General features: G+C 53.5%; 1 protein-coding gene across 1 annotated transcript; it reads right to left on the bottom strand.

The window, feature by feature from the left end:
* Nucleotides 1-2,938: 2,938 nt before the first annotated feature.
* DMKN (dermokine) lies at nt 2,939-16,981 on the bottom strand. The gene is made up of 20 exons (XM_073885325.1): nt 16,462-16,981; nt 15,985-16,200; nt 15,828-15,884; nt 15,515-15,565; nt 15,300-15,356; nt 14,656-14,712; nt 13,955-14,056; nt 13,682-13,732; nt 12,305-12,352; nt 11,599-11,652; nt 10,395-10,442; nt 10,146-10,193; nt 7,630-7,686; nt 7,284-7,331; nt 5,583-5,630; nt 5,422-5,463; nt 5,011-5,079; nt 3,951-3,974; nt 3,790-3,837; nt 2,939-3,265 (listed from the first exon to the last, which is right to left on the bottom strand). The coding sequence occupies exons 1-19, from the start codon at nt 16,837-16,839 to the stop codon at nt 3,790-3,792; spliced, it is 1,503 nt and encodes a 500-aa protein (XP_073741426.1). The 5' UTR covers nt 16,840-16,981; the 3' UTR covers nt 2,939-3,265.
* Nucleotides 16,982-17,145: the final 164 nt, after the last annotated feature.

Raw genomic sequence — 17,145 nt, 5'->3', positions numbered from 1 at the left:
CAAAATGTATTTCTTAAATAATAAGGCTTGAAAGTCACAATGACTCCTTGATCCATGGGCTGTAGAATGGATGTTGTGTCAGCAGGCATGAAAACATGAATCTCACTGTCCATCTCCATCAGAGCTCCTGGATGACCAGGTGCATTGTCCGTGAGCAGTAACATTTTAAAAGGAATCCCTTTTTTCTGAGCAGTAGGTCTCAGCAGTGGGCTTAAAATATTCAGTAGGCCATGTTGTAAACAGATGCGCTGTCATCCAGGTTTTGTTATTCCATGTATAAAGCCCAGGCGGAGTAGATTTAGCATAATTCTTTCAGGCCCTAGGATTTTTAGAATGGTCAATGAGCAGTGGCTTCAACTTAGTTACCAACAGCATTCTCCCCTAATAAGAGAGTCAGCCTGTGCTTTGAAGCTATGAAGCCAGGCGTGACTTCTCGCCAGTTTTCCAAGTCCTAGACGGCATCTCCTTCCAATAGAAGGCTGTTTCATCTATATTGAAAATCTGTTGCTCAAGTCCTTCAGGAATGACCTTAGCTAGATCTTCTGGGTCACTGGCTGCAGCTTCTACATCGGCACTTGCTGCTTCACCTTGTGATTTTTTTTTTAATGTCATGAAGACGGCTTCTTTCCTTAAACCTCATGAGCCCACCTCTGCTGGCTTCCAGCTTTCCTTCTGCACCTCCCCCACCTCTCTCAGCCTTCACAGAATTGAAGAGAGTCAGGGCCTGGCTCTGGATCAGGCTTTGGCTTAAGAGAATGTTGTAGCTGGTTTGAACTTCTGTCCGGACCACAGAAATTTTCTCCGCATCGGCACCAAGGCTGTTGGCTTTCTGATCAATCATGTGCTTACTAAAGTAGCACTTTTCATTTCCTTCAAGGACTTTTCTTTTGCCCTCACAAACAGCCAGCTGGAGCAGGAGGCTAGCTGCCAGCCTGCTCAGCCTTCCACACGCTTTCCTCCCCAGGCTCAGTCATTTCTAGCTTTTGATTTAAAGTGAGAGACATGCGACTCTTCCTCTCACTTGAACACTTAAGAGGCCAGTGTAGGACTATAAATTGGCCTAATTTCTTTTCTTTTTTTTTTTTTTAAAGATTTTATTTATTTATTTGACAGAGAGAGAGAGAGAGAGACAGCGAGAGAGGGAACACAAACAGGGGGAGCGGGAGAGGGAGAAGCAGGCTTCCCGCCAAGCAGGGAGCCCGATGCGGGGCTCGATCCCAGGACCCCGGGATCATGACCTGAGCCGAAGGCAGATGCTTAACGACTGAGCCACCCAGGCGCCCCTCTTTTCTTTTTTTTAAGATTTATTTCTTTATTCCCGAGTAGGGGAGGGAGAGAGGGAGAGAGAATCCCAAACAGACTCCTTGCGGAGCGTGGAGGCCAACATGGGGCTCGATCCCACGACCCTGAGATCAGGACCCAAGCCAAAAATCAAGAGTTGGACACTTAACTGACTGCACCACCCAGGCACGCCAGTTGGCCTAATTTCAATATTGTTGTCTCAGGGAATAGAGAGGCCCAAGGAGAGGGAGAGATGGGAGAACGGCCAGTCAGTGGAGCAGTCAACACACACATTTATGGATTAAGTTTGCTGTCTTATATGGGTGTAGTTTGTGGTGCCCCACAATAATTACAATAGTAACATCAAAGATCAGGGATCACAGATCACCATAACAAATGTAATAACAATGAAAAAGTTGGAAATACTGAGAGAATTACCAAAATGTAACACAAGAGACGTGAAGTGAGCAAATACTATTGGAAAACTGGTCCCAATAGACTTGCTTGATGCAGGTTTGCCACAAAGCTTCAGTTTGTAAAAGACGTTAATATCTGCAAAATGCAATAGAGCAAAGCACGATAAAATGAGGTATGTCTCCAAAGCAGTAGCCCCAATTCAAGGACAAAAGTGAGAGTAGGAGGCAGAGCAAAGGAATAGTCTTCATCTTTCTCTCACCCAGACGGGTTTGATCAAGACAGTTCCCCCGAGTTCATTTTGGACCAGGTTGTTTTTTGTTTTTTGTTTTTTTCACTTATTCATCAACCATTTGAGGCCCACCCTTTGTCAGGCCCTGTGGTCAGTGCTGGGGATGGATGGAGCGATGACCAAGGCAAACAGGAGCTGTGCCCTCAGGGAACTTAGAGTCTCCGAGGGAGTCACCTACACTAAGAGGGTGCTTCCTGTTCTCCTTTTACTTCCTGGGTCCCTACAGGGATGTCGGGGATGATGGTGAGGACTCCCTAATTTGGGCACATGATATGGCCTTGATGGGACTTTGACTCAGAGACTCTTAAGTGCAGACTCTCCAGGCCTGCCTGCAGAGTTCCTACGCTTGGGATAAGCCTGGCCTCGGCCTGTGCCAAGAACCCCTGCCTGTTTCCTTGGCACATTAATGGAGTAGAAGTTTATGCCACCCCCTCTGCATCCCGGAGACACGGAGCCACTGCATACGATAAGGCACTGGGTTGGGTATGATCCACTTACCCACAACTTCCTAAGCACATGGCCTCATCCATACCACTGTGTGTTTACAAGGCTGAGGCATGTGCTCTGCTAGCCCCTGGCCCCTGTTCTTGCCCCCTTCCTGACCCTCTGGGACTGGCCTCCTCCCTTGAAAAGCCTCTTTACTGCCACCTCCTGAGGTGAATGACTTCCTGTTGCCTTTTCAGGCTAGCAAAACACCTTTGAGTGCCTCAGCTCCGGGAGCATGGCATTCAGATGCAGGCTGGGCCAAGATGATGTTTTACAGATGGAGAAACTGAGGCACAGTGAGATCAGCTAGCTACTGCTTGTCAGGACCACCCAGGTCTTAACCTCTCTCGGTCCCCCATTTGGTATACCACTCTCAGCAGGAAGGCAAATTATCTGCCCCTAGATCACTTCCATTCTCCCTGATCCGGGCCATGAGGATAACGTGAAAGAACACGGCATGAGAAATCTTAAGGAAATAAGATTCATGTTTTATTTCCACAAAGAAACCCCAAAGTAGGAAGCTTCTCCTGAAGAACTGTCACAGTGACTTCAGGTCACAAAACAGAGTAGGTGAAGAAAGTGGCAGGTTTAGCCGATGAGGTTTCTGGGCAAGGAGACCCCCCAGTGCAGCTGGAAGAAACGAGGGACAGACAGATCAGGTTCAACCTGGAAAAAACAGGTGTCAGCACCCAGACCAGGCCCGACACAGGGAGAGAGTTGGGGGCGGGGCACAGGTGCGCTCCTTGATGGCTGATGTTGTTCAGGGCCTCAGTTATGATTGGAAATAATTTTCTAGAAGAAAAGAAAGAGCAAACAGTAGAATGTGGCTGCCCCTGAATGTGTTTAAACCGGGTACCCTTTCATCCAGCCTCTAAGCTCCCAGTTTTTTGGTGTCCTCCCTGTTTCACCTGCGCATCCCCTTACCCTTGCTTCTCCCTGAAACAGATTTTGTGGTTTTGCCAAGTTTATCTGTTGCCCCTTCCCCACTGACAACTCACTTCTTCCTGCCTCTGAGCCTTTCTCTGCAGTTCCCCCCAGACCCTTCTGTCACGTCCCTCTCCTCCACCTCCCCTTATGGCTGTCCCTGCACGGCCCCGCCTCTGGCAGGCCTTCACTCAGCGCTCAGAGGCTTTCCGAGTGTCCTCGGTCATTTCCTGATGAGCCTTTCTCCACGCCCCATGCTGGGGGGTCTCCTTCTCGATGCCTTCAGAACATCCACCCAAAGCAAAGCGAATGCCAAGATCCCAGCCCTGCCCCTGGGGTGGCTGTGCCTCAGCTCCTGGATGCAGGCTTGCACCGCTCACTCTGACACTCACCTACCAGAACTTCACCCACTGCAGCAGGCCAGGGCGCGCCCGGGAAGCCTGCAGGACAGGGAGAACGTCTGAGTGGCCATGGCCATGGCCCTGGCCCTGCACACCCTCTAGCCCCAGACCCCTTCTCTCAGGAGCCAGATTTTCTCTGCCCCACTACTCACCGAGGAAGAAGGCATGGCTCCCCCCTGGAAAGAGATCAGAGGAGGTGATGTGGGGCTACAGTGACCTCTGCCATGTCTTCGGGGCCCAGAGGCAGGCTCAGACCCAGATTATCTTGGAAGTCCTTGGGTCTCACTGTGGACATGCAGCCCACGGACTTTCTTTCAAAGCAGATTTATCATCCTAAGTACATTTACCCAAGATGAGCACACACTGGCCAAGTAGAGTGAACAGAAGGTAGACAGGTAGATAGGTGTCCTTCTGCCTGCTAGGTGGATGGGTAGAAATTGGCCACCAACCATTGGCGAGCGGATACCCACGGGCAGCATTAACTGCTTCTTTACCGGCTTCCAGTCAGGAGGTGACTCCTGATCTCTCAGCAGAAAGTCCTGTCCCTGAGGCTAGGGGCTTCCTTGTTCTGAGAGATGGAGGGAAATAGCACCTGTTTTTTCTTCACCAGCATAATTAGTATTTAGCATGTTCATTTACTGAATTTATAAGATTGCTTTCTTTGCAACTGAACGAAACAAGTCGCAGAGTTGTTTTGTTCTGTTTTGTTTCTGTTATCTCCTCTGTGGAACGAAGCATTAATTTCCCCACCAACCACAAGTTTCTGGGCAAGCCTCCCCTAAGTGTTAGTGTGCCCCCCTCTCGCCCTCCCCCCCACCCCCACCCCCCACGAAAGTCAGCAGTTAAAGAGGTGGAGAGAACAGACACTACTACATGGGAAGGCTGCTAGTTTTGCTGTGTGTCATGTGAGTTTTTTTGGAGCTGTATATCACTCTTTGAGAGGATGTTGGTTCCCAGTTTCCTCCAGGGCATGTGACACAGCTGCTGCCCCCTTGTAACCTTTTCTGAGTGGGTGGGTGTGGAGAACCTTGAACCTCCCACCCTCCACTTCCAGATGGCTCTCAGGGAGCCCGAGTCTCCCTACACAGGGGGCGAGACATGACTTTCAAAATGAACAGGATTCAGCCTCAGCTAAGCCTGGCCGGGAAAGCCTCCCTCCCTCACCCCCCATGCAGAGACCCCAGTGGGGAAACAGGGCAGTTGGAGTCTTACCTTAGAGGGGATCTTGGCTGCGTTCTGCCCACCAGAGGGAGTAGGGTACGCCTGCTGGTTATAGGTGTTCTGTGGGAAAAAGCCAGGGGGCGGGGGGAGGAGGGTGTTGGTAGAAGAGAAAGGATGAGGGCATTTTGCTGTGGAATAAATATCCTGGCTCCTGGCCTGGGCCAGACCTGTCTCTAAGCCCCCGCCTTCCCTCCACATGTCATGCATTTTTTTCCATAGAATCTTCCTTCCGCCAGCCAGAGCCCACAGTCTCACCTCACTTACAGTCCCAATCCAAATGGCCCTTCTTCCCCCTTCCCTGGTACCTCTCCCGGCTCCTCGAGTGTTACTCGGGAGATGAAGGCAGGAGACCAAGGAAATGAGTGAGGTTTGATTCAGGTGGTCAGGTGGCAGATGTCTTACCTTAGAAGTCACAGCGGCCACCTCTTGCCATCCCGAGCCAGACTGAGAGAACAACAGAATGGGGGTGTGGAGGAAAGCAAATTTCAGATTGGCCAGCCCTGAGAACCAGACCGAGAGGGACCTGGGGCCATCAAGGGCAGTCTGAGGGCAGAGCGACTCACCTGACTGGCACTGCCCGACCTCTTCTGGAGCGAGGACGCATCAGCACCCTGGAAGGGAGAGAGCTGCTGTGAGGGTGTCCTTGTCCAAGGTCCTTAGGGCCCTGCCAGACTCGCGGGGCTCCAGCAGCCTGCTGCCTAGGCTCTGCCCTCCCATAGGAGCACCAGCACCCACACACCCCACCGCACCCCTCTCCATGGTCCAGGATCAGCACTGCCTCCAGAGAAGGCAGTGAGCCTGGAGGACACTGATGACCCCGATAGATGCAGGACAGATTTCTACACTCAGTTTTGGGGAGCGAGGCACCCCCACCCCCAGCCGTGCATCTGGAGCTTCGGCAGGCCGGCCTGGGACTGAGCAGGAATGGCAAGTGAGCGATGCCCACACGGCTCCCTTGGGGCAGACACGGCACCTCAGCCCCAACCCACCTTCTGCTGACACCAAACCCTGCTCCCTCCTTAGCCCTATAATTCCTGTTCACAAACACTGTTCCCATAGGGTTCCTGGAAGGATGGCCTGTTATCCTCAGCAAACAGGCAAAGTGAAGTGATTAGATTGGCACTGGGCCGAAGGAGAGAGAGAAAGGGGAGAACTGCAAGAAAGCCCATCAAGCCACGTGAGACACAGCACCGGTGCATGGGCCATCTCCCCCCACCCCCACCCCCAGTCAGGGCAAGTGGAAAATTAGCAGCAGCAGGAGAGTTCAGCTTCTGCGACCATCCCTTCTCCACTTGGAACCCCCACCCTCACCCCCCCACACACACACATACACACAGGGTTAGGATGTTCCTCCTAACTCTGACTTAACTCCCATTGAATTTTAGCCCCACTCTTAGCCCTAACACTGAGGTCACAAACTGCTTGACCACAGGCCTCCGGGTATTTTTTTGCTTGGCCTGCATTTTTAAATCAAATCAGTTGTGAACAGTTAAAAATCAGATTTCCATCAGACGACATGGCCACACTGGTTATTCATGAGTGCATGACAACACGCACCTGGAGGGCCCTGACCTCCCCCTTTGCGTGGCCCCACCTGTCCAGCCTCATGTGCCTGGTCCACACAGATGAGTGAGTGGGCAACCTTTGCGTCAGTGCCCAAAGGCCACTGGCCATGAAGAATTAAGATGTGGCCTTCTGCAGGACCCCTCCTTCCCAGAACCCAGATATTCAGACCTTCTGTACCTGCTCACGCTTAACCATGGCCTGACCTGCTCCCCTCATGCCTCCTGTTTCCTTTCAGCCTTCCTCCCTAACACCCCTTTCCCAGTTCTCAGAGTTCACCCCAGCTCCAGGCCCCTCTCTTCCCCATCTCGTGTCCCCTCCCCCTGCTCACCCTGCCGTACCCACCCAGCTGAGGCTCCCCCTGAGCCAGGCCACGCCCAGCAGGACCAGCAGCAGAGCAGAGACAGTGGCCGGCTTCATGTTCCTATGCCTGTGGAGGCCCCAGCCCTTGGCTTCAGCTTTTATCCTAGGGAGGACTGCCCACCCTACTCCTTCTCTAGTGACTCACTGGCTCCTCTCTCCTACCCCACCCCCACTTAGTGTTGCAGAAAGGGAGAAGAGTGGGAAGGGAGGGAGGCACCCTCTCTCAGCAGGGAAGGTAAGCAACAGGGACTGAATGCAAGCCACTGCCAAGAGCCCAGGTCCCATGTCCCCAGATTTGGACTTCCTGATCCCAAAACGAGAGGTTCTGCCACTCTTACCTCAATAATGGCTTTCCAGTTCAGGAAAGGGGTGTTGTGTTTGAAATCCTAGCGGGAGGAGAAGACATGAGTGGGCCTCAGAGCGGGGAGTGTGGCAACTTGTTGGAAAGTTTCAAGCTCATGTGCAAGAATGGGTTTTGGTGCCTGGGTGTGGTTTGGGGTTAGATGAAGATAAGCATACCAGAGGTTGAGGGTGTTAGCACTTCTGATGGTATTCGGGTGCGATTACCCATCTCAAAAATGAAAAGAGGGCGAATTTTGTGACAGGTGGGCTGGAGCTTGAGGAGGTGGGGAGAGGGACAGATGACCAGATCCCCAGTCCTCTGAAAAGTGAGGGTTCTCCTACCTCCCAGAGTCGGCTGAAGTAGAGCAGGGCGCGTGTGCTGGGGCGTGGGACTTGGCCCTGTAGAGGAAAGGCAGGGTGCAGGTGAGCAGGAAGCCCGGCCCCTTGCTCACCTACACCCCTATTCCTGATACCACCATCGCTCAGCCTTCAGAATGTAATCGTGCCTAAGGTTTGGGGAGAAGCTGGGTGTCTTTTAGAGACACCAGGAAACTGCTTTTTGCTGTGGAATAAATACCCTGGCTCCTGGCAGGGGAAGCAGAGGGAGAGAGATTAGATCTCTGGAGCTGCTAACCAGCCCCCCTTCCCCCCCCACACACCACACTCTTCACTCTCCCTGCTTCCCCAGCCTCTGGCAGAACCTCACTGCAGCCAAACCCCGGGACCGGGACCTGCCCCCAGGGCTTCCCGCCTTCTTACCTGCCCTTCCACCCCCAGCCCCTTTGCCAAAGCTATGGGGCTGCGGTTGATCCTTCCAAACCCCCCTGGAACAACCATGGAGACATAAGAAAGAGCAGAGACCAGAAGTGTGGGGCAGCTACGGTTTATTTCAAGGGTAAGGGTTGAGATTAGTGGTGGGGTAGTGGGGTTTTAAGAAGGGGTGGGGGGGTTCCCATCCATCTGGTAGCTCCTTGTCTGGAGGTCACGGGGTGCGAAAGCTCCTCTGGTCCTGGGCAAAGAAATAAGTTCTAAGAGGGAGCTCAAGGAATAAGAATTCAGGGCCTAATTGGCCAAGTCAGGGGTGGATTAGGCCTCTGCTCCTGAAATCTGCAGGGATCATTTTGCCCGTGGCTGTCATCCAGCCAAATCCAGATATTCCAGTTTGGGATGGAACACCTCACACTTGCCAAGAACTGTTACGTATAGTCTCCCTGTTGTCCCTGCTCATTCTGGCCCCAGTGCTCAGCTCCCTCCCTGTGAAGACGATGGGCCTTCTGTTCTCCTCTCTGCCCATCTCTGGCCTGCCCCCCCCTTCCTAGATCTGCTCCTGGGGGAGCTGCCCCAAATGGATCCTGCCTAACTGTGAGCGCTCCCTTTACTGCCCCTCCCCCCAGATGTGCAAGAATGTCCACTGCCTTCCTGGCCCCCAGGAAGTATCAGTCTGTGCCTCTGACCCTAAGTTCCTCGTGCTCTGGGGCCTCGTCTACCCCAGCTCCATGGTAAGGAGCCTCGCGCCTACCAGAGACCATTCTCTCTAAAACAGAAACAGTCGGGGCACCTAGGTGGCTCAGTTGGTTAAATGTCTGCCTTCCACTCGGGTCAAGATCTCAGGGTCCTGGGATCGAATCCCGCATGGGCTCCCTGCTCAGCGGGAAGCCTGCTCTCCCTCTGCCTGACGCTCCCCCTGCTTGTGAGTGCTCTCTCTCTGACAAATACATAAATACAATCTTTAAAATAAAAATAAAGCAGAAACAGTCCATTTGGCTCCTTTAGTTCATCCAAACCTGCACCGCGCTGCACTTTTACTCTCCCACCTTCTTCCCCAAGTTGCAGACTTGGCCTTGCCTGAGGGTAGGGCTTTCTCTTCACCTCCCTGTCTACCACCACCTTGTCTCCCCCACAAGTTTTAGAGGGCAGGGAGCCTTGTCTTCCTCCTTTTACGGTAAGGGTCCGAAGCCCAGCTGCTGGGGTGACTGTGCCGGGCAGCGGCCTGTGGCTCCTGGAGAGAAGCAGCCGCTAGTCAGCTCTTGTCTGTCAGAGGAGCTTGAGCTGGAGGAAAGAGGGCCCCGCATTGCCTCATTTTTCAAGAGAAGCCAGAATTCCGAGTGTTTTATAAAACCTCTCAGTTTTTAAACTTTGGCAACTGATTCATAGTGTCTTTAAAATTAAAAAAACAAATGGATCAAACAAAGCACATCAGTGGGCCGTCAATTGCAACTTCTGCCTTTGGTGTTTGTTCGTGCTGTTGGTCTGCCTCTGCTCTGGAGGTGCGTCTGCTATTTAGGTGTCAAATCAGCCTGGCCAGGGGTTCCCCTGAACATGGGGGGGTGGGGGGGAAGGAGAGAGGGGTTCTGGGCCCCGAGTGCCTCCTAAACTTATGCACGCCCAGGGTCCAGAACGCCTGGCACGCAGCCGGCACCGGGCACATAATCGCTTCCTTTCCCTTCTCTCCCAGCGTCAGTCCTCCTGGGGACCTTGAGCTCCTCCTGACTGTTCAGTCCTGCCCCCTACCCTGCCTCTGCTACCTCTCTGGTTTCCTGAGGACTAGGCCTCCTCACTCTCCCCTTAACCTTCCAGGTCTCGTTGGAGAAGCTGAGGTTCACGCCTGCTCAGTCTGCACACTGAGACATGAAAGAGGCCCATTCCTTCCTCATCCTGGACTCCCAGCTGTTTCCAAACCACCCCCTCTTCTCAGCTCTGCCTCCTTCCTCTTTTTGTCCTTTTTTTAAGCACTGGACAAAACGCCCTTCCAGCGCCACCATTGTGTTCCCCGGCTCCCCAGTCGGGGGGTTAGCAGTTAGCTTTCTTCTGCTTCCCTCTCCCACAGAGAGCGAATGGTACGGCCTTCCAGCCCTTACCTTGTTTATGGCATCCCAGTTAATGAAACCCAGCTTGGATTTAAAATTCTGCAGAGATTAAAAAAAAAAAAAAAGATGGAAAATGGCAAATTGAGTTGTAATGTAATGTTGGCTCAGGGCCTCCGGGCAAGAGGTCAGGGGCCATCACTGGTGTTCGGTCCTTCTGGAAAGAGGACTTCAGCCTAAAGGGCAGAGGGCCAGAGCTTTGCTTTTCCAAAGAGTGAGCAGAGAGATCTTGCATGAACTCACCTTCCAGAAAGTGTCAAAGTTGAAGAGCCCAGGAGACGTCTGAGAGTTCTAAGGAACCGAAGAGAAAGGGGATGAGAGTAGGAACTCACCCTGTGAGCGAAAGGCAGGGGCAGAAGCTCTGGGGGTCAGGAGGGGAGGCAGGGATTGCTTGACACCATGGTCCCGGCCAAAGGTGGGGTAATGCCTCCAGTCACCAAGGTATTGATCCCACTGACAGTGTCACCTCTTCCGCTGGACCCTTTGCCACTGGGTAGGAAGGGGGGACTACTGTTCAAGCCCTGTGCCTCCTGTCAGGCATGCCACCTATCAGCCTGCTCCTGCCCACCATCTCTGCCTTTGCTCAAGCTCTGTGTACTCTGTGTAAAGCTACCTCCTCTCCTTTTTCACACAGCAGCTAGGAAATCCCACCTTCTTGGAATGATTTGCCACCTTCTTGGAATGATTTGCCACTTATTCCTAGAATTACCCTGCCCAGTCCCGTGAATCATATTCCTGTTCTGCCTCCCCCAGAGCCTGTCCCCAAAATGCTGCTGGGAGCTAATGTGTAATCAGCCCCACCATGCACCTAGCACAGTGCCTTATCCGGCCACATTTCCTGTGTCTCCACAGGAGACATCTCCACTTGACAGATGAGGGAGGCAAACTCAGAGCTGTCCAGCAGCGTGCCTCACAGTCTGTCTCCTTGTCAGACTCCAGTGTCCAGATCCTGAGCCACCTTGCTCTGGTTATGGTGCAAAAAGCTCTGCAGTAACTGTGGGGTTAAGCAAGGTAGGTTTTGCCGTTCCCATTTTACCCAAGAGGAGGCCCGGGCTCAGGTCAACTGCCCTGCCTGAAGATGCACAGATGACAGGTGGGACAGCTGTCCTCTGAACCCCCATCTTCTAACTCAGAGGTCACTGCTTTCCACTTCTCAACACTTCTTAAGTATGGTTTCCAAAAATAGCCCCTTGACCATTCTCCTGTTACTTTTGGCTATGTTTCCCCTCGCAGTGATAATACACAGTGAGGATCACAGTTTGAAGAAGGGAGAGAATGGATGAACCAAGGAGACAGGGATTCCAGACCCCTGTCTGGTCTCCTGGTGGTCACTCACCACAGAGAGCAGCTTGCAAGAAGATACTGAGGCTTCTGTTTCTTTTCGCCGTCCCTTAGCCTTCTGTCCCCACACTCTACCACCCCTTCTCCTAAAGCCATCCCTGCTCACCTGATAATTGTCTCCGGGGCCCCCAACCAGGCGACTGCCCTCTTTGCTTATTTCCTGCGGAGAGAGAAAATGGAGAAGAGTCGCTGAGGAAGCAGGTAACATGCAGGATGAGAGGGTAGGCAAGCAGGATGTGGGCCAGGGGCTCCTGAATCAGGGGACTGAGGCACGAACATAGCAGAAGACTTCCCAGAGCCCCAAGAGAGGCTCTTCTCCCTGGAAAATCTTCTTTCAACTTCCTGTGGATTGGGTTATTGCTCACTTACAATACTTACTGGCGACATAACCATCTCTTTATATTCACTTCTGCAAACTGCCCAAAATCCAACAGGAAGGGCCTTTGCCACAAAAGTATCTGAATTGTCCCCTGATTTTGAGGCAGAAGCCAGCCAGACTGTTGGACTGAACTGATTCAGACTGCGGGACACAGTCTGGGCAGATGTGTTGAATTGGTCAGAAAGGGGATGCTGGCTAGAGAGTCAGCAGGAGACTAAGTGGCACAGAAGTCACCTGGTTCCTCTCCTCCTAAGTTAGAGGGAGGTGCCTCTTGAGTCCCACTTTCCTGGGACTGAGATGAATTCCCCGAGGTAAGATCAAGACCAGCCTGCCGTGCGGGACTATCTGCACTGTTAGCATTGCTACTGCAAAGTTGACCTCCATCCCATCTCCCGCCACCAGTCTCTACTCTCAAGGCCGGTCATCTCCTTACCCTGATATCACCATAGCTGCCGGAGCCTCCCTGTCCTTCTCCAGAGCCCTGAGGGATGAGACAGTGCAACAGAGATCATTGTTTTAGATCTTAGGTCCATCCCTACACCTTTATGTACTGATTTAATACAGTTCCTCTAAAAATCCTCATGGAATTCTCTTTTGGAACTGGTCAAAATAATCTTGGAATTCATCTGGAAGAATAAGTGTTTAAGAATAGGTGAGAAAACACTTGGAAAAGACAGGCAACAAAGGAGGACTTGTACTGGCAGATATTAATGTACCATAAAGAAAGCAGCGTCACAGAACAGATGAGTCAGTTTAACCAAATAGAACTCCCAGAAGCTTTCCCAAAATATGAAGGTATTTACAAGTGACGTTGTACATCAGTGGTGTAAATAATTCAGTGTGTGTGGCTGGGAACACCAGTTAAGTATCTGGGGGGGTGCAGGGGGCACTTAGTTATATACCTTGCTGGTCCCCCCTTCTGTTTTTATCCGGTTTTCCCTTCGAGAGCACATAGCTCTGATCCAAAGTGTGGGGCAAGTCTAGCCGAACTGAGGAATGGGACTAGATTGTATACAGCAAAGTAAAGCCCAGATAGATTAAAGAGTTAAATAGAAAAAATGAAAGTATAGATGTATTAGTAGTTCCAGAAGAAAATTGAGGCCCTTTTCTTTTCAAGAACAGAAACCGTAGAAGAAGAGACTGGTATATTTGACTACGTATTTAAGACTTTGATACACAAAACACTAGAAAAGAGTTACAAGCTGGGAGCTTTCCTAACACCTGTCTACCCACAGAGGTTAGTATCCTTAATATCCAAGGAGCCTAATATTCAGGGAGCCTTCTCCCCATCGGCTGCGCTCACACCAGCGGACATCGGCCTTGCCCGAACCTGGTAGAAACCAAAATCTCAGCCCCACCCCAGGCCTGCTGACTCAGAAGCTGCATTTTCACAAGACCTCTAGGTGATTCGTGGGGACCTTAGCATAACACGTCCTCTTGTCAGTGCTGCAGGTGCTGACAGGAAGCCCAGATTTCCAGAATGACTAGGAGGGAAGTGTACCCATTCCAAACCCAGTTTCCAAATGCTATTAAAGAGGTCACGGTATTCTGTTCACTGGCCAGGTAGGTGTAGGTCGTTTGAAGTGATTATGTTTCTAAAAAGGACTGGTTTCTATGTAATTTTTCACAGCCCCATCCACGGTATAAAGTGAGGCACATCACATAAGGATTTGCAATTATTACTTTGGAGATTGTTAATATTTGTAGGAGTATGCGTTTGGTTTCTTCCCCACAGACGGGGCTGGGTTGGAGGTTAGCCTTAGGAGTGGCGCCAAGCAGGAGTGGGCACAATCCCAAGTTTGGCTCTCACCTGACCCCCAGATCCTCCGGATATGCGGACTTCATTCCCTGGGCTGTCACACTGTGAGAGAGACGGAGACAGTTTTCCCTCTGTTGCCACCGAGACACCAATCCCAGCCCCCACACTGCTAGCCTGCAGCCGCCCCACCTCAGCCCATTCTCAGCTCTGGCCGGTGCTCTCCCAGCTCCCCCATCATCCGAGGGGCCGTAGCACCCCTTCTTTCCCCTCCCCTTCAGGGAAAGGAGGCCGATCTGTGCAGGTGTGCCCTCAGCGGACACTCACCCCGGGTTTATTTCCGCCGCCACTTCCACCGCCATTTCCGCCTCCACTGCTACCGGAGGAAGAGCCACCATTGCTACCCCAGGAAGAGCCGGTATTGTGTCCCTAGGAGGGGAAGCAAGAGTCCACACAGCAACTTTTTTTATTATTATTAAAGATTTTATTCATTTATTTAACGGGGAGAGAGCACAAGTAGGCAGAGAGGCAGGCAGAGGGAGAGGGAGAAGCAGGCTCTCCGCCGAGCAGGGAGCCAGACATGGGACTCGATCCCAGGACCTCGGGATCATGACCTGAGCCGAAGGCAGCCGCTTAACCAACTGAGCCACCCAGGCGCCCCTCCACACAGCGTCTTAGAGGGACTCAGCGGGAACCAGATAGTTGCCAGGGTGTTATGATTTGTTTACTCCCTTCTGCCCAACCTCCATCTCTTCCCATCTTGAGCCAGCCGGCCCCTGAGGCAGTAATTCGGAGCACAAGGGACAGGTGTGGCCAAGTGTATTTGGAAATGTGGGACAGTTTGGGGATTCTGAGCTGCTGTCCTCTCCCCCCCATCACATGCCTGAAGTGAAAAGGCCTCTGGAGCCTAACGTCTTAGAGCCTTGACGGTGGTACCTAGGGGCTCATTCGGTCCACCCCCTGCCTCTCCTCACCCCTCCCTCTCCTGGAACCTAGATAGAGCAAGAAGGGACCCGGAGAGTCCTTACCTGGGAGCCTGAATAGCTGCTTTCATCAAAATTCCTAGAATTTTCTAAGGGACGGTCCTAGATTGGGAGGGAAAGCAGGTAGTATGAGGAACAGTAAATTAAAGCAGCTTATGTGACCGGGCTTGTTCTCGTTACTTCCCTCTTCTTGCCGCAGACCTTGCCCAGATACCCAAGGAAGCCAACTGCGCTCCCGCTTTGTGGGGCCCCCTCTGTGGGAGAGCCACGCTCTGTGGCTGCCCGGCCATGGTCTCCTCCCAGACCCCTCATGTGCCCTGTATTTATCGGCGTCACCTACACCACAGTGCCGTACGTGTCCTGGTCTCTGCGTGTGTGCAACACGCTTGCCCCCGTTCTCTTGGGAGCTTCCCAGGCCGATGCCCGGTTTCCTGTGTCCACCTGTCTTCTCCCCTCTGCCAGCGCCCTCTCTAGTCAGATCCGCCCCGCGGCCGCGGGAATCAGCCAGGAGGCAGAGCATCCCCACCCGCGTGCAGCTGAGCGGAAGGGAGCCAAGCGGGCGGGCGCAGGCCAGGCACCTGTGCAGGGGCGTCACCCGGCTGTGTCAGGAACCCTGCCTGGCAGGGCCAGGCAGGTGGGGGGCAGGAGCTGAGGAGCCCCAGGATGGCGAGCAGAGGAGCAGAACTCACCCAGCTGGGCCCGTAACTGCTGCCACCACCTCCGCTGGCACCTCCGCCGCTGCCTCCCTAAGGGGCAGGAAGAGACCAGAGTGAGAACATCAGGAGTGTTGGCTTCCCTCCCTCGCCTCCCTCTCTGGCTCCAGCATATTTCCTGTGCGCAGTGGAGGGAGCCGGCATTCTGTCTACTCCCTGCGCAAAATGCCTCTGATGGCCTGTCCCCTTACCCCTGAGCTGCTGGAGCTTCCGCCTGAGCCGGATGGCGGGGGGTTGGTGCACTGCGGAGGAAAGTTTCCAGGGATGGGTGAGTTTCCAGACTTGGGTCAAAGCCATCGCCACAGGCCAGGCTCTCCTGCTTCCTGTGGCTTGGCCTTCTTTCCCCACGTGCCCGTGCCCCTTCCCTCCCCTCTTCCTGACCCATCTCTTCCCTGTCAGTCTGCCTTGTACCTCAACCCCCATCCTTCTTTCTTTCCTGTTCGTCTCTCCTACTTTCTGTCACATGCACCTGGACACCCTCTTCTTCCTGACTCTTCCCCTTACCTCTGTGTGTGAGTTGCTGCCTCTCATGGAGCCGTAACCGGGTTGGACCACAGTCCCCTGCAGAGAGGGGTACGGACAGAAAGATGAGGGAGGTGTGGAGAGCGTGGGCTTGAAGGGCAGGAGGTTGCAAGCCTCGGGGCTGGGGTGGTTGCTGTACCTGAGCGTTGGTGCCCGAGCTGAAAGACCCTCCATTGCTTCCTTGGCCCCATGGGCCTCCCTGAGAGTGGGCTCCAAAGCTTCCCTCTGAACCTCGGGGGTATCCCTGGCCCCAGGGAGTCCCTGGCCCTCCAGGATTGCCCTGGCTGTGGCCTCCAGAGCCACCCTGGGAGCCAAAGATGCCATGGCCTCCAGATGGAGGCTGGCCGTTGGTTCCCTGCAAGAGCAACACACCTGCACTGAGTGTGTGTGCCTTACCCCCTCTCTGATGGGGGGGGGGGCAGCACAGCAGGACATAGGCAGAGGCAGGTAGAGGGAGACCCCAGCGTGGTAGAAGAAGGATGCATCATCACATGGAGGGAAGCCACCCCAGATAGCCACAAATAAGAGACCCAGTCATCCTTCCAACTGATTCCCAAGATTCTCAACCCAACTGCCCACAGCGTCCCATTTCCACACCCAGCTGCCAGCTACTCACCTGAGCACCGCTGCTGCCAGGCATCCCCTGCCAGGAGCTGTGGACAGCATCCCCTCCATGTCGAATGATGTTTTCAACCTGCCTGCCAGCCTCACCCGCAGTGTTTCCAAGGGCACGGGCTGCTTCCCCCATGCTGTGGCCCATGACCTCCCTGGTTGCGGAGCTGGCTGCCTCTCCAGACCCTTGGCCAACAGCCTCTTCGACTCCATGGCTAATGGCATCTCCCACCCCCTTTCCGATGGCCTCTCCCACCCCCTGTCCCACGGCCTTCCCAGCACCTGCTCCAGCACTCTCCCCTCCTCTCAGCAGTGGGCCAGCCTCCCCACTGCCCAGGCACAGGGCCAGCAGGAGGCAGGCCAGGGAGCCCTGTGACTTCATCTCTGCCTCACTCCTCTCCCTCCCGTCTTCTTCCCACCTGAGTTTTCTTCTCTTTGCCCTTCCTCCCCCTCCGTGTGTCTGTGTGTGCCCTCCTCCGTGCTCTGCCCCCTGACTTACTCTGCTGTCCCCCTAAGTCCGCAGCCTTCTCTCTCCTTTCCCAGACTCCCCTGCCTTCCCAGAGCCTCCTCCCGGCCACTACTCCTTATACCGTGGCCTGGGAGAAGGTGACAGGGCTGGGTAGCCCAGAGTCCCTCCCTCGTGACTCAGGGCCAGCCACCGATAGGGTAATGAGCTGTAATTGTGAGT

The sequence above is a fragment of the Callorhinus ursinus genome, unplaced genomic scaffold (genome assembly GCF_003265705.2).
Source record: "Callorhinus ursinus isolate GAN/ISIS: 27379988/994484 unplaced genomic scaffold, GSC_fseal_2.0 scaffold61, whole genome shotgun sequence".
Classification (NCBI taxonomy): Eukaryota; Metazoa; Chordata; class Mammalia; order Carnivora; family Otariidae; genus Callorhinus; species Callorhinus ursinus.
Note: the sequence above shows the minus strand (reverse complement) of the source record. Positions and strands in the feature narration are given on the sequence as shown.

Bases quoted from the DNA above. Each gene is read 5' to 3' on its own strand.
- DMKN (XM_073885325.1), bottom strand. From the start codon at position 16,839: ATGAAGTCACAGGGCTCCCTGGCCTGCCTCCTGCTGGCCCTGTGCCTG. The intron at 14,713-15,299 runs GTGAGTTCTGCT...CTCCCAATCTAG, and splicing joins GCAGTTACGGGCCCAGCTGG to GACCGTCCCTTAGAAAATTC. The intron at 5,464-5,582 runs GTGAGTCGCTCT...TTGTTCTCTCAG, and splicing joins GGTCGGGCAGTGCCAGTCAG to TCTGGCTCGGGATGGCAAGA.